The following is a 16,913-nucleotide window of genomic DNA, read 5'->3' as shown; positions in this document are numbered from 1 at the left end:
GTCAGGTTACCGTCAATGCAGTGAACTTGGAAATTACTCCCATATCTTGACACTTTTCACGTAATTTTCCAGCCCTAACATTGGATGGATCCCTGGATTGAAGAACGCCCAAAGAAACCCGGGGGGGGGGGGAGATTTTCCCAGCCGTGGGGAGGCAGGTATGGAGGCTGGACTGCTGGGAAAATGGCAGAAACTGGAAGCGGGTACTGACTCCGCTCCCAACCTGCCTCCGTGCCATCTTCCCGGGAGGCAGGTCCCCGAGTCGCACAGGGATCCGACTCCTCGAGGTGGGAAAAGGATTAGAGCCAATTAACTGCCTGTTAACAGGTAGTTAACAGGCAGTTTTGAGGCTTTTCCCCATTTTACGCCTGCAATTGCGGGCTTCCCGATGGCTGCAAACCTCGCCAGGGTCAGCGAGGCGAGCAGTGGGTCTGTTGGGTTGAGAGTGATTGGCAAGTCAGCTGCAGAGGTGAGTGATGGGTGCAAGTGTGGATAGGTAAGTATGAGAGGTGAGTGTAAAGTGTTGGAAAATGTTTCCTTACCTTTGCTTCTTTCTGCAGGCTTCAACCTTTGAGGATCCGGAGGTGCCTCATCTCAGATGCAGCAGCCATCTGCTTTCTGCTGAGAGAGGTCTTGGTGAGCCTTCTGTGCAGGGGCTCACCTTAGAACAGAGATTGTCAGTGTTTGACAGCTTCTCAAAGCTGTCAAATGCTGATAATTCATCTGTCAAAATTTTTTCGACAGATGAAGCATCATACGCTGACGTCATCTGTCACCGGCTTTCCCTTAATTGGCCGGTGAAAACAGCGTGGGTTGGTCAGACGTCACTGGGGCGGGACTGAAATCCGGAAACCAGTTGTCCCACCTCCAGCATGTCTCCATTGACAAAATCCAGCCCCAGTGGTTTTTAGACACTGCTAGGCTATTCTTTGAGTTCCAAAGATCATTAAAGGGCAGGCAGAATCTGTGATTTTAATGTAACAATTTTACAAATTCTATGAGACAGTTTGCTTCACTTTGTGAGTCTATGGGATTTTGATGCTGTCCAAAACAGCAGCCACTATTGAACTTTGAAATTCCTGCCCGCATTTGGAGCAAGCACCAAAGGTGAGGCAGTATTCATACCCAGCATTTGACCTGTAGATTCAAATGAGTAGGGGTACAGCCGAGTTGAGTGGAGCGCAAGTTGTATGCTTGCAAAATTCTGGGGCGATCAAAGGACGGGGTGGGGCGGGGTGGGGCGGGTGGGGCGGGTGGGGGGGGAGCAGGGGGAGGAAAATCGGCAATTCAACATTGTACCAAATTTTGAGCTTGAGTGTTAGGATTGAAATTTAAAACCAAGGATAATGTCAATGATGATCAGCTGAATGGTAGCCACCAGAGCTTGACCATATTTCTGAAAGGAACATTTTAGATTCAAAGTACCGCCCCCCCCCCCGAAAAGAATCCTTGCTTCTCTCTAATTGAGTATCAAAGATCTTCAATGTGCTCATGTTCTGAGGTGTTAGACTCTGCCTAAAACCTGAAACTGTGGGGGTGGGGCAGGAAACATGAATAGTTTGCATTTTCCCATTAATAAAAAACAGCTGCAGATAACCAGATATTGCAACTGGATCACGTAAAGTTCTCAGCCTCTAACAAGTCATAAATTTCTTACAAAGGCAATTTTGGCAGTCATACCAACTATATGAGAGCCAAGCATTATATAGTTTGTTATATACAACTGCACAAGAAATAAAACTTCAACAAATGTATTTAATGTAGATTAATATTTAATTCAGAGAGGTTTATTAAATTTATTAAAATTTCCCAAGATTTTCGGAGGGAAACTACCTTTTATAGCATTACCTTAGGGTAAATTTCCAAACAACTCTGCTCCCATATGAACTCTTAACACATTTGTAATAAATTTATTTTGGCACTTTTTTAATGCACCGTTTATCTGTTTAAAGTAAGTGGGTTAACACCAGTATTTCAAAGCACAGGGAGGAATTTAGTACAAGTGCATTTAAGTGTCCAATAGCGCTGGTTGTAAAATATACTCCACAGTGTCAGAGAGTGTTATCACTGCCGTGCTAAGAGTCATTGTGGTTGACGTTGAATAGACAATTCATTTTGACAAGCAGCTTGCACAGTTTTGAGTGAGATTTGATTCAGTGACTAGTTTGAGGATTGAACAGGCAATGCATTTTTGGCAGATAAATTTAAACACTAAAATAAGCAACTTCTCTTTACCTCACAGAGAATTATGTCAAGCCTTGCATCGACTGAAAATTATGATGTAAGTACAACCGAGCCTCCATCTGTTGAGACTGCACAAAACCTAATAAGGCAAAAGATAATGGATGCACAGTTTAAGTGTTATGAGAAAATGATCAGGGATTCTTCATACAATAAACCAGGTAAGTGACAACAAGTTGGTATAACTCTGGTTCTCTGGTAACATTGTTGCTTAAATAATATTAGATAATCAGCCGTGCTTTCTGACATCACAGGCCCATACTGTAACAGAACCTGGGACGGATGGTTATGCTGGGATGATACACCAGCTGGAACACTAAACATGCAGAACTGCCCAAACCATTTTACCGATTTTGATGAAACTGGTAAGAGACTTGTATCTTTGCGCTCCCTTTATAACTCGTGAGAATTCTACTGCACTTCTGTTCTCATAAAGCAACTTCATATTTATTACAGAAGTATTTATTGTCACAATCATAATCTCAAGTCTCCAATCTCTATGACATAAAAATGGAAGAACAAATTACGAGCATAGACACCAGTCGCTGAGACATAGGTCGTCACTTATCCAAATGTAAAAGAAAACAAAATATGCTATTTTTATTATAAAGTATGAATTGGACCAGCTCTTGTTTTCCATTAAGCAGGTTGAAGTTCCTCAGTGGTCTATCTCGAGGGCACTGGTTAACACGTTTGTGTTAAATTCCTGTGTCTGCATTTTATTGATGCACACGGCACAATGACACAAACATCAAACATTGTACTAAAATCTGCACACAGAGATAATTTTGGTAGGAATTCACAGACTGGGCCACAATTTAGACTGAGACCTGGATACATTGTTCCTGATATTTATGGGGAGGGAGCGGAGGCGAGGGTGGGGGGTAGGGGGGCGAAGGATGGGAAACCAGGAAGTACGGGATTACCGGAGGTCTGCAGAAATTAACTGTAGGGCGTATTTTAATTTTTTTCATCAGATTTCCTGCCCGAAAGCCAACCTGATTGACAGGCTGCCTGCCTGTCGGCCGTGAAAGCTGCAGCCAAGGAGCAGAGAGCTGGGAGGGAGGGAGGGAGAGATCATGGTGAGGAGGGAGGCGATGATGGTCAGGGGAGGAGAGATTGTTGAGGGGGGAACAGATCATAGTCGGGGGGGCAGATAGTGGTCAGGGGAGAGATCACGGGGGGGAGCATTGAGATGGGCGGAAATCGCGTGGTTAGATCGGGGGGGAGGTCGGAGATCGCAGGCAGTCGGAGATCGTGGAGGTGGGGATCAACCTCTCACTGGGAAGGAAGCAGGCACACTTGTTGGACCTGGAAGAAACACTCCTGCTCCTCTTGGCCCACAAGCAGTACTGTAAATGCACTTACGTTATCAATCCAGCCCTTCTTGCCATCTGCTACCTGCCAGGTTTCCCGAGGCTCGGGAAACCAAGCTGAAATGGATAAAAAATAAAACACATGTAAAAATGGAGGCATGTAACCTCCTTAAATGCTTTCACTGACCAACCCGCCTCCTGAAAGCGGATTAGTCCCTCCCCCCTTCCACCCGACCTGCCTCCATTAAAACCAGAAGTTTGAAGGCGGTTTGGGGTCAGGTTTGAAATTTTTCAAATTTTAACTTCTCACCCGACCTAATCTCACCCATTCTTGGGGTTAAAATTATCCCCATTGAGTCCCAGTCTAAGGTGAGAATTCCTGATTGGCCTTGTGCAGGTGGAGCTTAGACCTGCCCATCAGTGTAAGGGTGGTGACAACTCCCTTGAGGTAATTTTGACTTTGGATGATAGGGTAAAATGGGCAATATCAATCCAGCCACCTGTTATACATCTCTCCTGATTTTCATATCTATTTCCAGTGTCTCTGTGAACTGAAGAGAGATTTAGAGTGGAGGGTGTCTCTGTGATTTGGGGATGATAGAGTTGGAGAATGTCTCTGTGACTTGGAGGGGATAGTTGGAGGGGCACAGTGCCTCTATGAGCTGAGGGGAGGGGTTTCGAGGAAGCAGTACCTCTGTGAGCGAGAGGATATGGCAGGGGAGAGTGTCTCTGTGAACTGCCAGAAGCTTCAGAGAGCTTCCATGAATTGTGAGGAAGGGGCTACAAGGACAGAACGCCTGTATGAAGGGAGGAGAAAAAATAGCTGTTGTGGTAGCTTTTGGGGAAGTGCTAGCTAAAAAAGTATTTAAAATTGACCAGAAAACACGATTTAATATAAAACATTCATTTCCATTTTGCCTCAAATTCACGCTAAATAATTACCATCACTATATCAATCTCTCTGCCCCCAAGTCCTGGTCAGCCATCACTCCTGTGTTCACTGATCTACTTTGGCTCCTGGTCACCCAATGCCTCAAATTCAAACTTCTCAATCTTGTGTTCAAATCCCTCCATGGCCTCGCCTCTTCCTATCTTTGTAATGCCCTACAGCAATCCAAGAACTCTCTGTTCCTCCAACTCTGGCCTATTGTGCATCCCCCATTCACTTCACCCCACCATTGGCAGCTATGGCTACAGAAGTTTAAGTCCCACACTTTGGAATTCCCTTGCTAAACCTCTTAGCCTCTCCAATTCCGTCTCCTCCTTTAAGACCCTCCTTAAAACCCATCTCTTTGACCAAGCTTTTAGTCACTCTTCCTAATAACTCCTTCTTTGGCTCAATGTTGATTCTTGTTTGATAACACTTCTGTGAAGCATCTTGGGACTTCTTTCTATGTTAAACTTGCTGTATAAATGCAGGTTGTTGTTGGAGATTTGCTGATGCAACCAGAAAAATTCCCCCCTCTCCAGTGTGAGATTTCCAGTGCATGTACAACTGTTGTGATTGGAGAGAGCTCTTGGGATAGAGAGTTGGATCCAACTGTATGAAATCACAAACTTTTTCTTGAATCAATGAATGGTTCAGTTAGCATTGGAGTGCATTTGACCCAGGAGCTAAACTACAGCAGAAAACTGGTATTGCATAATATTCCAATTAGCTCTTCAGGGAGTTATAGTTAGCTGGTAGACTGAGTGTATGAATAATTCACACTTCCAGAAAGAGACTATTATGTATATGCTAATTAGACCGACGAAGTATCTCTATCTTGCCTCGTCTGGCTGTGCATGATATTGCAGTTAATGCACTTGGCTCCCTTTGCGACTGCTGCAGAGCAACTGATAAAGTTGTGTCAGTATCTATTACTTTATTTATCATGGCAAATGGGACCTGAATTGCCCTGAAAACACAGATGATTTAATTGCTGTTTATTACTGTACAAATGGCCATATCAAAAATATAGAAAAACTGAGACAAATGAAACTCATCCTTTTGGTGATACCCTAAGGAGCACAATGTCCCACTGCTCAGCATCCTCCATCACAGTTTGTAAAGTCAGATGTCCTTTGATTTCCTGATGCTATAAATGCTGGCAGGCTCCATTAGCAAATTAGTGGTAGCGAATTAGCATAGCTTTCTTTTTTTTCCCATCGTTTTCTTTTTCCTTTTGAAACTACCTTGCAGTATAAACAGGGAAGTTTTACCAAAAGAAGAGAGAACACTCTGTAAGTTGTAAAAGGGGAGTCAAAGGAAGGGTGGGTTGATTAGGGACCAAAAAGGAGATCTTCTTGTGGAGGCAGAGGGCATGGCTGAGGTACTAAATAAGTACTCTGCATCTGTCTTCACTTGAGAAGATGGTGCTGGAAATGTAGCAGTAAAGGAGGAGGTAGTAGCGATATTGGGTAGGATAAAAATAGATAAAGAAGAAGTACTTAAAAGGTTGGCAGTGTTCAAAGTCACCCGGTCCAGATGGGATGCATCCTAGGTTACTGAGGGAAGTAAGGATGGAAATTTTGGAGGATCTGACCACAATTTTCCAATCCTCCTTAGAAATGGGGGTGATTCCAGAGGGCTGGAGGATTGCAAATGTTACACCCCTGTTTAAAAAAGGGGAGAGGGATAAACTCAGCAACTACAGGCCAGTCATTTTAACATTAGTGGTGGGGAAACTTTTAGAGACAATAATCCGGGACAAAATGAATTGGCCGTTGGGAAAATATGGGCTAATAAATGAAAGTCAGCATGGATTTGTTAAAGGCAAATCGTGTTTGACTAACTTGATTGAGTTCTTTGATGAAGTAACGGAAAGGGTTGATGAGGGTAGTGTGGTTAATGTTGTGTCTATGGATTTCCAAAAGGGGTTTGACAAAGTACCACATAATAGACCTGTTAGCAAAATTAAAGCCCATGCAATTAAACGTACAATGGCAGCATGGATACAAAATTAGCTAAGGGACAGAAAGCAGAGAGTAGTGGTGAACGGTTGTTTTCCAGACTAGTTGGAAGTATACAATGGTGTTCCCCAGAGGTCGGTATTAGGACCACTGCTCTTTTTGATATGTGACTCAAAACTCAACCCCCAGAGCTGCAGTAAGCAGGTATTTGCTACCACAATTTCTTAAGCAAAGCCCAAAATAAGCAAAGCTTACCTGAAAGTATTTTTATTGGCCTGTTCCCAACTCTAAATGAAACTACAGACAATTATTAATCAATTAACTTATTTATATTAGGATCTGAAAACAGTGCAATTGTATTCATTGCTATAAAACAGTGGAAAGAATAGCCCATTGTGTTCTGTACCAATGGCAATGTCAGTAAACTACCAACAGTGGCAATTAGAAATGTAAGTATGAGACAGAGTAGAATCCTATTTAAATATATAGAGATCAGGCTATTTTCGCTCAATGACAATCCCCAAAAGTAATTAAATTGAGCTAATCTTGCAAAGTGTAAAATTTGGCATGGTTCAAATAATCCCTTCTCATACTAACTAAACATTGGTCTGAGTTAAAAAATACATATTTCAACTCTATAATTGTAAAGCAGCAAGCCAGTTCAAATAGTCTACTCCCCTTAATTCAAAGTTGCTTCATTTAACTTTTCTAATAAATCAGGTTTTGGCACCAAATTCCCAATTTGGTGTATTATTTGCATTGCTTAATTCAAACCATTGGGCAATGTTATTTTCTTTATGTAAAAACAATTTTGAATTATCAGGAGCGGACTGTGCGGTCTAGATTGCCTCAGCTCCTGTTTGTTTATAAAATGGAGCAATTGCTTAAATATATTTTCTATCTTTTTTCAAGAAAAAGCTACAAAATACTGTGATGAAAACGGGAACTGGTTTAAACATCCGGAAACCAATCGAACTTGGTCCAACTATACATTTTGTAATAAATTCACAGATTATAAAATAAAGGTAGGTCTCACCCACTCTTAACTCAGCCTCCACACATCGGAAATGTTTGGTGTAAAGCAACTTGTCTTGGATTTGCATGTTAATTGTTATATGTAAATTAACTCACACAGATAGTGTTAATGCAGTTTTCCTAGGGGTGGGGAGAGGGGTGGGTGGGGGTTGGTAGGGGGTGGGGTGGTTTCCTGGACACATTTGTCCAGAACAGCAAAATCAGGCACAGAGAGGCGCTGGTAGGTGTAGTGCACGTCAGGAGCTCTGCGCCAGTCTAGAGCTTGAATGAGGGGAGGGGAAGGGGAGGAATGGAAAATTGGCCCTTATAAGCTATCCTTTGTTCATTTTTGAAATGGTGGTCATTTACCTTTTGTCAAAGTTCGGCTCAGCAAGTTCCTTTTGATTTCTCTTTTTCCTATTTCTTTAATACTTTATGGCCTAGAAATTGGATATGGCCACGAAACGGGTAGTGTTAAGGTCCAATGATGTTAAGCTGCGCCAGGTCAAAATGGTCTCGGTAGCACAAAAACTTTGTGCTCAGTCCTCATTAACATGATTGTAGTCTTGATCTCAGCACTAAAACCGCTGCTCATTGGCTTACCGCTCAGCAGGTGGGCCAATATCGGGTCCAGTCTAATTCCCAGTCATGTTTGGCACAGGCTTAATTCCGTACTTAAAGGGGCGGTGCATTGATGCTACAGTACCTCATGGTCAATCCACTTACAACTTCAGCTGGAAGAAGACACATGGCGGAGCCTCAGCACAGGGAGAGAGCCCGCAGATTCTCAGACGGGTTCTTGAGGCACTGTTCGTGGCTGTGGAGAGGAGGCAGGCTGCCCTCTTCCCGTACACTGGCAGGAAGCCTTCACCACACACATCTCAAAGGCTCTGGCAGGAGAAATCCGTCTATGTGACGATCAGCACTGTGGTCCCCAGATCGGCCATCCAGTGCCGAAAGAAGTTTACTGACCTCATACGGCACGTCAAGGTGAGTGAAGGCTTCAGCAAGTGCCATATCCCACCATCTGCACCACAAGCCTCATACACTGCTCAATACATCACATCCCCAGCACGCACCTACCAACAATCTTTACCCATCACCACTCAGACCTCACAATCATAGCTTCAGTACAGCATTCCAACCTTACCACTGTTGCAACACTCACACCCACATCTCACACCTTGCACACACTGACAGCTATTCAACCATGGCAGGCACATCAACCAAACACATTGCACCACACTCAGTCACACACTTCTCTTTCTCTTACAGGCTAAGATGGCGCATTAGCGGTGAGAGCAGCGGCAGATAACTGGTGGGGGGAGGGGGGGTGGGCAAGCTGCCATCCAGGACCTCAGCCAGCTGGAGGAGAGAGTTCTGGAGATCATTGGGCAGAAGATAATGGAGGCTGTGGCAATGGGTGAGGTTGAACCCCTTGGGGACAACAACAGTATTCTCATTCCTAATCCTTTTTCTCACATCCCACTTCCCCTTCATCCCACAATCACTTCTCACTTTCAAGCTGCTGATGCTGTATGCGTGCATATCTTGCTTCCTTGTCCCCCCTCATCATAACCCAACTCTTGTGCCTTTCTGCTTTCAGCTAATCAAGATCAAGCACCCAAGCAGCCTGTCCCTGAGGCGATGCAGAAGAGCGAGGGAGAAGAAGAAGAAGACACAGCATCACTGCATCTGTCACTCACAGACACCAGCTCAGAAACTGGCTCTGCGCGTATTTTAGATGCTAGTGAAGGAGCTGGATCTGCACAGGGTGAGGCACCAGGCAGGAGTGGGCTGTAGCAAGGCCAGGAGGAATGGATAGCTTGGGGGCCAACTCCCCGGAGGGCGAGTACACGCGTGAGTTCTGCTGCACAGGACTCAGATGAAAACCTCGAAGGGGCGGTCTTCAGAAGAAGGGTGATGGGCAGGCCCACCAAATTGCTAGGTGCAATGGCAAGCCAACCAGAGAGCCTCTTGGCAATATCAAGGAGCCTGGAGGAGTCTGCCTCCAACATTGCATAGGGCTCTGCGCAGAGCTGGAGCCCAGGATTTCCAGGCTGGAAATGATGCAGAATTCCCGGAGAGACTATGTTGACCCAGACATGATGCTGCGTGTGATGGGCAATGTCACGGCTGTCATTGCAGCACAGGCAGAATTGACCCAACGTCTTAGTGATGCAGCGTAAGTGCAGACCGTTCTCATGAAGTCTCAGCTTGATGCCACCCAAGCACAGACTGCTGCGATTGTGGCTGTGTTTACGAGTGTCGACTGGAGCTTACAGGATGTCGCAGCAGCCCAGCAGTCTGTGCTCTAACAGATTGCTAGGAATGCTGAGGCGCTGCCCTGGGGGAGTGGCAGTGGGTCAGTGGAGCAGGACCCTGCTGTCCTCTCTCAGGATGACAGCATTCCTGCTCCCACCACTGCCACTCCGCCATTGCCCTTGCCACTGTCTGTCAGCCAGCCAGCTCAGACTGCTGCCACCCATGCCAAGGTGGTGCAGCCTACAGCCGGGCCTTCTGGGGCCAGAGCTGCTGGAGGTCATCCTGCAAGGCCATCTGAAGTCTCCCCCATGGAAACTCAGCAGCCTTCCACCAGCCAAGCTGCAGCCACTGGGGGAGCACTTCATAGGAGCACTAGGACAGGAAAGGGCACCGAACGACAGGCTCTAAGAGATTGAACAAGGGTGATTAGTTCATATCGTAAGTGTAAATATGTGTCAAATGATTTTGGATAAATGTATTAATTTTGTTTGGAATCTTTTGTGATGTCTCTCATTTCAGCTTTGAGCCCAGGAAGACGCTGTGATATTCTGTGACAGAGGGAAGGTATGATGAGGATGTGGGGAGCAACGGGGATCTGGGGTTTCATTCATTGGAATCGGAGTCTGATGACAGACTGTCCGCAAATGCCTCCAGAAGGGGGATTGGCTACCTGCCTCCTCGCTCCCTCCTTGTCCTCTTCCTCTTCCTCTTGCTCCTCTTCCTCTTCCTCTTGCTCCTCTTCCTCTTCCTCTTCCTCTTCCTCCTCCTCGCCTTCCTCCTACTCCTGAGGTGGTTCCACAATCCCTGGTGGCAAGGGCTGCGCCCTCATGATGGCTAAGTTGTGGAGCCTGCGGCAGACCACCATGAAATGGGACACCCGCTCAGCCGAGTACTGCAGGGCTCCTCCCGAGTGGTCAAGGCAGCAGAACTATTGCTTCAGTAGCCTGATGGTCTGCTCGATGATGTTCCTGGTGGAAGCATGGACCTCATTATATGAGTGCTGGGCACGAGTGGTGGATTGTGGAGGGGAGTCATGAGCCAACTGGAGAGCAGCCTTGTCTCTGAGCAGCCACCCTCGAGTTTGGTGTGGTGACTGGAAGATTGCTGGTACACTGGACTGAAGCAGGATGATGGCATCATGGCTGCTGCCAAGATAGTGGGCATTGACCATCAGTAATTGCTGGGTATGGTCACACACCAACAGCACATTAACTGTGTGATAGCCTTTGTGGTTATGGAAAATTTCAGGATTGTTATACGGCGCCCGCAAAGCCACGTGTGTGCAGTCGATGGCACCCTGCACCATGGGGAAGCCCGCTATCCTGGCAGAGCCACATATGCGCTCATTCAGCTTCTCTCTGCTCAGAGAGAAGAAAATGTAGTCCCTTCTCCCGGTGTAGAGAGCCTCAGTAACCTCCCGGATGCAGCAATGGATGGCGAAATGTGAGATGTTAGCTATGTTTCCTGGTGTAGACTGGAAGGATCTGCTGGCAAAGAAGTTGAGGGCCACGTTGACCTTGACTGCCACTGGGAGACCCATGGTTGTCCTGCTTGGAGGCTGTAGGTCTGGTTGCAGGAGCTGGCAGAGTTCAGTGACCACCTCCTTGGTGAAGCGTAGCCTCCTAATACACTGCTCCTCGCTTAAGTGGAGGTAAGAGAAGTGCTCTCGGAAGACCCTAGGTGGGTAAGGCCTTTTGTTGAGCCCTCCTGGCCCTCCTCCTCCTCCCTCTGCACGCATCTTCTTGTCCTCTTAGCTGCCTCCGCTCCCTCTCCCGAAGATACTCAAGCGCGAAGAGGACTGCCAGTAGAGCCCCCATGACTGTGAGGCAGTGTTGTGAGCAGAATAATAATGAAGGCATTCTCCACTTGCAACAGCACTCGCTGTTACCTTAGAACCTTGAAACAAGTTAATAAAGCTGCTGGAGTTGCAGAAAGTTGCACAGAGCCAGTCAAACTGCAGAAACATATCAGGTGCAAGTTGTTGCTGATGATTCCTTTAAATACCATTGCTGGAGTCTCCTTCCTGCGTGTCAATGATTGCTCAGGTCATCGTACTTGAGGCATGCTGAGAAGTGGAGCTGCGCACTCGAAACTCGCAGATCGGGCGTCAAGTGAGCATTGCACACTCACTGATATCACAATCTGCATAATCTACATCTAGCATGCACGGACATCGGCAGCGCTGCTGGCCATCTGAAAATGGCAGCCGCCACGGGACCCACCAGCAGCGGGCTAAAGAGCAGCGGCTGCCATTTTTTTGCCTGAATCTGGTGGTAACCGTTGGCGCTAAACCCCCAAATTTCTAGGCCTATTTCTACAATCATGTGGGAGGCTATTTAAATCAGCCTCATTATTATCTCAGAATCTTAGTTGGGGTCCCTTCATCCTTTGGCACCAACAACTTTGTTCAGTTTATTTGAAACAAAGACACAGTATAAGGTATGTCTCCTTTCATGTGATTCATAGTTAGAGCTGAAGCAAAGTTGTCTCTTTAACAAAATTCAAATGCAATATCAAGAGAAAAACAGGTTAACTTGAAGAAATGCTCATATGTGAAGAGCACCACAAGGAACATGTAAATATTATAGTTATTTATGTGCACAAACATTTTGACCCAGTCACTTATAAAATATAGATAAAGATTCTCGGAAATCTAAATTTTTTGAAAATTATAACACCAGTGCAATTTTTATAATCATTTCAGCTGCATGTTCGTCATCTTCAAATTAAGTTCATTTCCAACTAAAATTCAGGAATGATACTTACAGAATTAATAATAAAAACTTTAAAAAAGACATTGGTTATGCAGTTACATGACCGTTCCTTTGTAAGTAATGTTATCTTTTGCTCTTACTAGATGGCACGCATCCTTTACTACATGGCTGTTGTGGGTCACACACTATCAATTATATCGTTATTGATTTCTCTGGCTATATTCTTCTATTTCAAGTAAGTATATCAACTTGTAGTTAGTACTTTTTTAACCCAAACAGGAAGAAGTGTATTACCAACTTGTGCTGATATACTTTAAATAAAAGGTAAAAGGTTATAAATTGGTTATGGCCCATATATGGGCGCATATCCAATGGGGCGCAGACAATGTGAGGGCCGAGGCTCACCAGAAATTAGGCCTCAGGCATTCAGTTCAATCATTTGGGCACTCTACCTAGCTGCTAGGCCACATCCATTCCAGTAAAATCTGAGCAGAGCAGTCCCAGCTCCTGCTGCACTCGGGACCGCTCTATTTCCCAGAGGGGTTCTAAAACAGGCATTGGGCCCCTCATTAGTATATGGAAAGGGCCTAAAGCCTGTTTTAAGTGGCCATCCCAGACATCCTACTATCAGGACGGATGTCTTTCAGGTATCCTTGGGGCCCAGAATGTTGGTTCCTGAAACTGGCTCTTCTTGTGGCATTTTACACACATAAAATGGGTGCATCGAGGTCTAATTTCTACCCCAAAGTGTAATATGAACTAGAAAGTTGGCCAGCACAAATGCTCACATAAGTGTCTTGGGGGCTAACATTGTAAGAGTTACAAATGGAAAGAGGGGACAATCACATTTTGACATATAAAACAGTGACTGATTTAAGGTATTCTTAAAAACATAAAACATGGATTGAGAAATAAATGAACAGCTATTACATCCTCAGGATATCTCAAAGCGCTTCACAGGCAATGAAGTACTTTTGAAGTGCAGTCATTGTTGTTATGTTGGCAAACATGGCAACCAATTTGGACCCAACAAGGTCCCACAAACATCAAATGAGATAAATAACCAGTTATTCTGTTTTTTCTGGTGGTGATTGTGGGATAAATGTTGACCATATCAGGGGAACTCCCCTGCTCTCCTTCAAATAGTACTGTGGGGGGTTTTACATCTGAGCAGGCAGACAGGACCAACATCTCCTGTGGAAGACAGTATGCTAAATTTTAATCTGTTGGAGCGCGAGGCTTTGGGTGTGCGTAGGGGGATAAAACCAGCGAAATTGACAGCGCATCAGGAAGCCGGCTCCAGCCCACCAACTTCCGCATTTGACAGGAATGCGTTAGTCTGCGTGCGTGCAACTCCCTCGAGAGGCGGGTTGTCAATTTCCATATGGCAATCGCTCAATTAGAGTGATATTGACACACTCTTTGAGTTTAACATCGGGTCCATGGGTTTCCCGGTCTTCTTGAAACTCGCCAGTGAAACCAAGGCGAGTACACAGCGGCAATTGGGGGGCGGGGGGGGCGTTGAAGCAATCTCAGGGAAATATACCAATAAATACTCAGTACTCACAGCGGCTTTCTTACCTGTTAGTGGGAAAGGGTTTGTTCACAGCACTTGTCCTGAGAGGTTACTTTCCACACTTTGGAGGTTTGCTCTATCGCATCAGGATGGGGGCCGCTTATGCTGCCTTTGATTGGACCTCAGATGTGGGTCAAGATGAACAGCACCAGCAACAGCACCTGCAGCCTGCTGGTCACAAACCTGTAACTGCACAGCAGAGAGGGGACCAGTAGAGAGGGGACCAGCAGAAAGGGGACCAGCAGGGAGGAGACCAGCAGACAGGGAACCAGCGGAGAGGTGCAGCTCAAAGGAGGCACTACCCACGAAATAGGGTCTACAGAAGGAGGCTCAGTTTCCTTGGCATGTCTGAACACCAGTGTCTCCGAGGCTCAGGTTGCCAGGTCAGGTGGTGGCAGACATCTGCAGCCTCCTAGAAGAACACCTGCTGCCTGCTGGACCTGGTGGCCACGTGTTACCAGTGGCTGTCAAATCACCACCACCCTCAACTTTTTGCCTCTGGATCCTTCCAGGGCTCTACCACAGACATAGCCAGGATCGCCCAGTCGGCTGTCCACAAATGCATACGACAGGTCACTGATGAGTTGTTTGCCAGTGTCAGCAATTACATTAACTTTGCCACCGATGATGCCAGTCAGAACAAGCGGGTGCTTGGCTTTGCAGCTCCAGCTGGCTTCCCACAGGTGCAGGACACCATCGCCTGCACACATGTGGAAATCCGGGAACCCCAGAACAACCAGGAATATTCGTTAACCATACGGCCTTCCACTCCATCAATGTGCAGTTGGTGTGCAACCACAAAAAGATGTTTATGCGCAAGATTCCCGGGCAGCTGCCATGATGCTTTCGTCCTGTGGCAGCCCAAGCTCCCTGATCTCTTCGCACCTGGAAGCAGAGTTAAGGGGTGTCTGCTAGGCGACAAAGGATACCCACTTTAAACTTGGCTCATGGCAACCATCAGAAACCAGACCACTGAAGCCCAACAGCGCTACAATGAATGCCATATTACCACCAGGTGTGTGACTGAACAGGTTATTGGCATGCTGAAGATGCCTGGACAGATCTGGAGGCGCCCTTCAGTATGCACCAGCCAGGGTCTCCAGAACGGTCGTGGTTTGCTGCGCTGTGCACAACATTGCGCAACAGCGAGGCTTGGACCTGCAGGGGGAACAAGGCGAAGAGCTCAAATCCTCCTCGGATGATTCAGAGGGGGAGGAGGAAGAAGAAGAGGAGGAGGGTGATTAGGGCAATGCATCCACAGCTGCTCACATTGCAGCCAGGGATGGCATTATTAATGCAAGGTTCACTTAGGTTGCACGAGTGCACCCATGTCACCAGAAAATGCAACTGTCACTCTTTCCCCTCGCCACCCCCAACCCCCAATGCCACTGACACAAAGCAATCCTGCAAACAACCAACCACCCTTTGAACAACCCTCATTGGTCCCCATCAATTCATATCTTCACATTCATCATCAAACAAGTTAGATGGCCACTTACCACCCAGCACGCAAGAATGGACAAGACAGGAAAGTGATGAAAAAGAATAAACTTTATGTGAGCTCAATAAAGAACAAAAACTTATCAAAACAACATTTTCTCATACACCTATTGTGTAATTAGAAAGCCTTACTCTTCCTTTTTCTGCTACTCCTACATGGTGCATCATTTGTGGCTTCAGCATAGGTAGAGGCAGGCTGCTCAGATCCCTGCCCTGACTGCTGAGATGCTCTTGGCCGATGTCCTCTGTGTTTTGGAGCCTGTGAGGGCCCTGTCAAAGACCGCTCTATCTGCACCCGCGCAGGGGCAGACTTGGCCATTGTGAGACAAGCCAGCATGTGGGCTATTGACTGAGCGGTGGACTGTGGGTGAGAAGTCAAAGCACTTTGAGTGGAGTTCCCCACTTCCATGACTCCTTTCGCCAACATCCCTCCCATGGACCAGCTGCACTTCACTGCTACCACTGTGCTGGAGAACACTTTAGTGCAGATCAGTGTGCCCTGTAATGCCAAGGCTAAGGTATATGTCAACCTATTTAAAGAGGCCGACATGCTGGCATCCAGAGTCTGCACGGTGGTGTTGAAGGCGTGCATGGACTCATTTGATTGGAGCGTATGATGGTCCGTGGCGTTGGCACTCTATCCATGGAAGAAGACATCATCTCAGTGGCCTGTGACATCACCCCCCTCATGCTTGAGGTGGACTGCTCCAATCTGTCTGAAATCGTGGTGCGTCCACTTTGAAGGTCTATCAGCGCATAGCACATTGTCTACTGCTACTCAATGATTCTCCTCTTCATCGACAACCCCTAGGGTACAGCATCTGTGTCCCGCTGACCAGAGCTTGGAGAGGGCTGCACCCTCCGACGAAGACTCTCCACCGCTGTCCCTGTCTCCAACATCTGCTCTTGCTCACTTGTAAAGTGTGAGTCAACAGGTGAAAACTCAACTATCTGCCTTAATAATCCCACTGAAGTGTGAGTATCTGTGCTGGTGCATGGTCTGCATGAGTCCTGTGACGGTGCACCCTCAGAAGGACTCAGCTCCCGCCACGCCCACTGACTTGTGCTGCACGTGTGAAGGCTCTGTGGGAGATAAAAGACATGAATTAGTCCTGGCAAGGTAGGAATGTTGCAACGTATCATTATGAACATGATCATATTTCATTCACTGTTGAAACCAAGTCAACACGACTGAGTGCCATATCACTTGTGGGTGGCTTTTATTTAATTGTGTCACCAGATAGTTGGGAACTCCCCAACTCCCCATCTCCGACAACCAAGGATGCTGAAACTCCACTTATTTCCAGTGCCTCCTCCTTTGCTGTTGTGAGCTGCGTTATCTGCGGAGGGCCTGTTCTGGTTCTCTCCCTCTTCATGGTGTTCTGGGCTCACTTG

General features: G+C 46.5%; 1 protein-coding gene across 1 annotated transcript in view; it reads left to right on the top strand.

Moving 5' to 3' along the window:
* calcr (calcitonin receptor) overlaps positions 1-16,913 on the top strand; it is a 308,033-nt gene that overhangs the window by 77,055 nt on the left and 214,065 nt on the right. Inside the window, exons 2-5 of the mRNA XM_085988285.1 lie at positions 2,243-2,402; positions 2,496-2,606; positions 7,362-7,474; positions 12,586-12,677. Of these exons, the coding sequence (XP_085844411.1) occupies positions 2,243-2,402; positions 2,496-2,606; positions 7,362-7,474; positions 12,586-12,677 (476 nt within the window). The remainder of the gene's footprint in view (positions 1-2,242; positions 2,403-2,495; positions 2,607-7,361; positions 7,475-12,585; positions 12,678-16,913) is intronic.

The sequence above is a fragment of the Somniosus microcephalus genome, chromosome 5 (genome assembly GCF_052327205.1).
Source record: "Somniosus microcephalus isolate GS21.2 chromosome 5, FLI_Smic_1.0, whole genome shotgun sequence".
In the NCBI taxonomy this organism is placed as follows: domain Eukaryota; kingdom Metazoa; phylum Chordata; class Chondrichthyes; order Squaliformes; family Somniosidae; genus Somniosus; species Somniosus microcephalus.
This window is presented reverse-complemented; position numbering and strand designations above follow the sequence as displayed.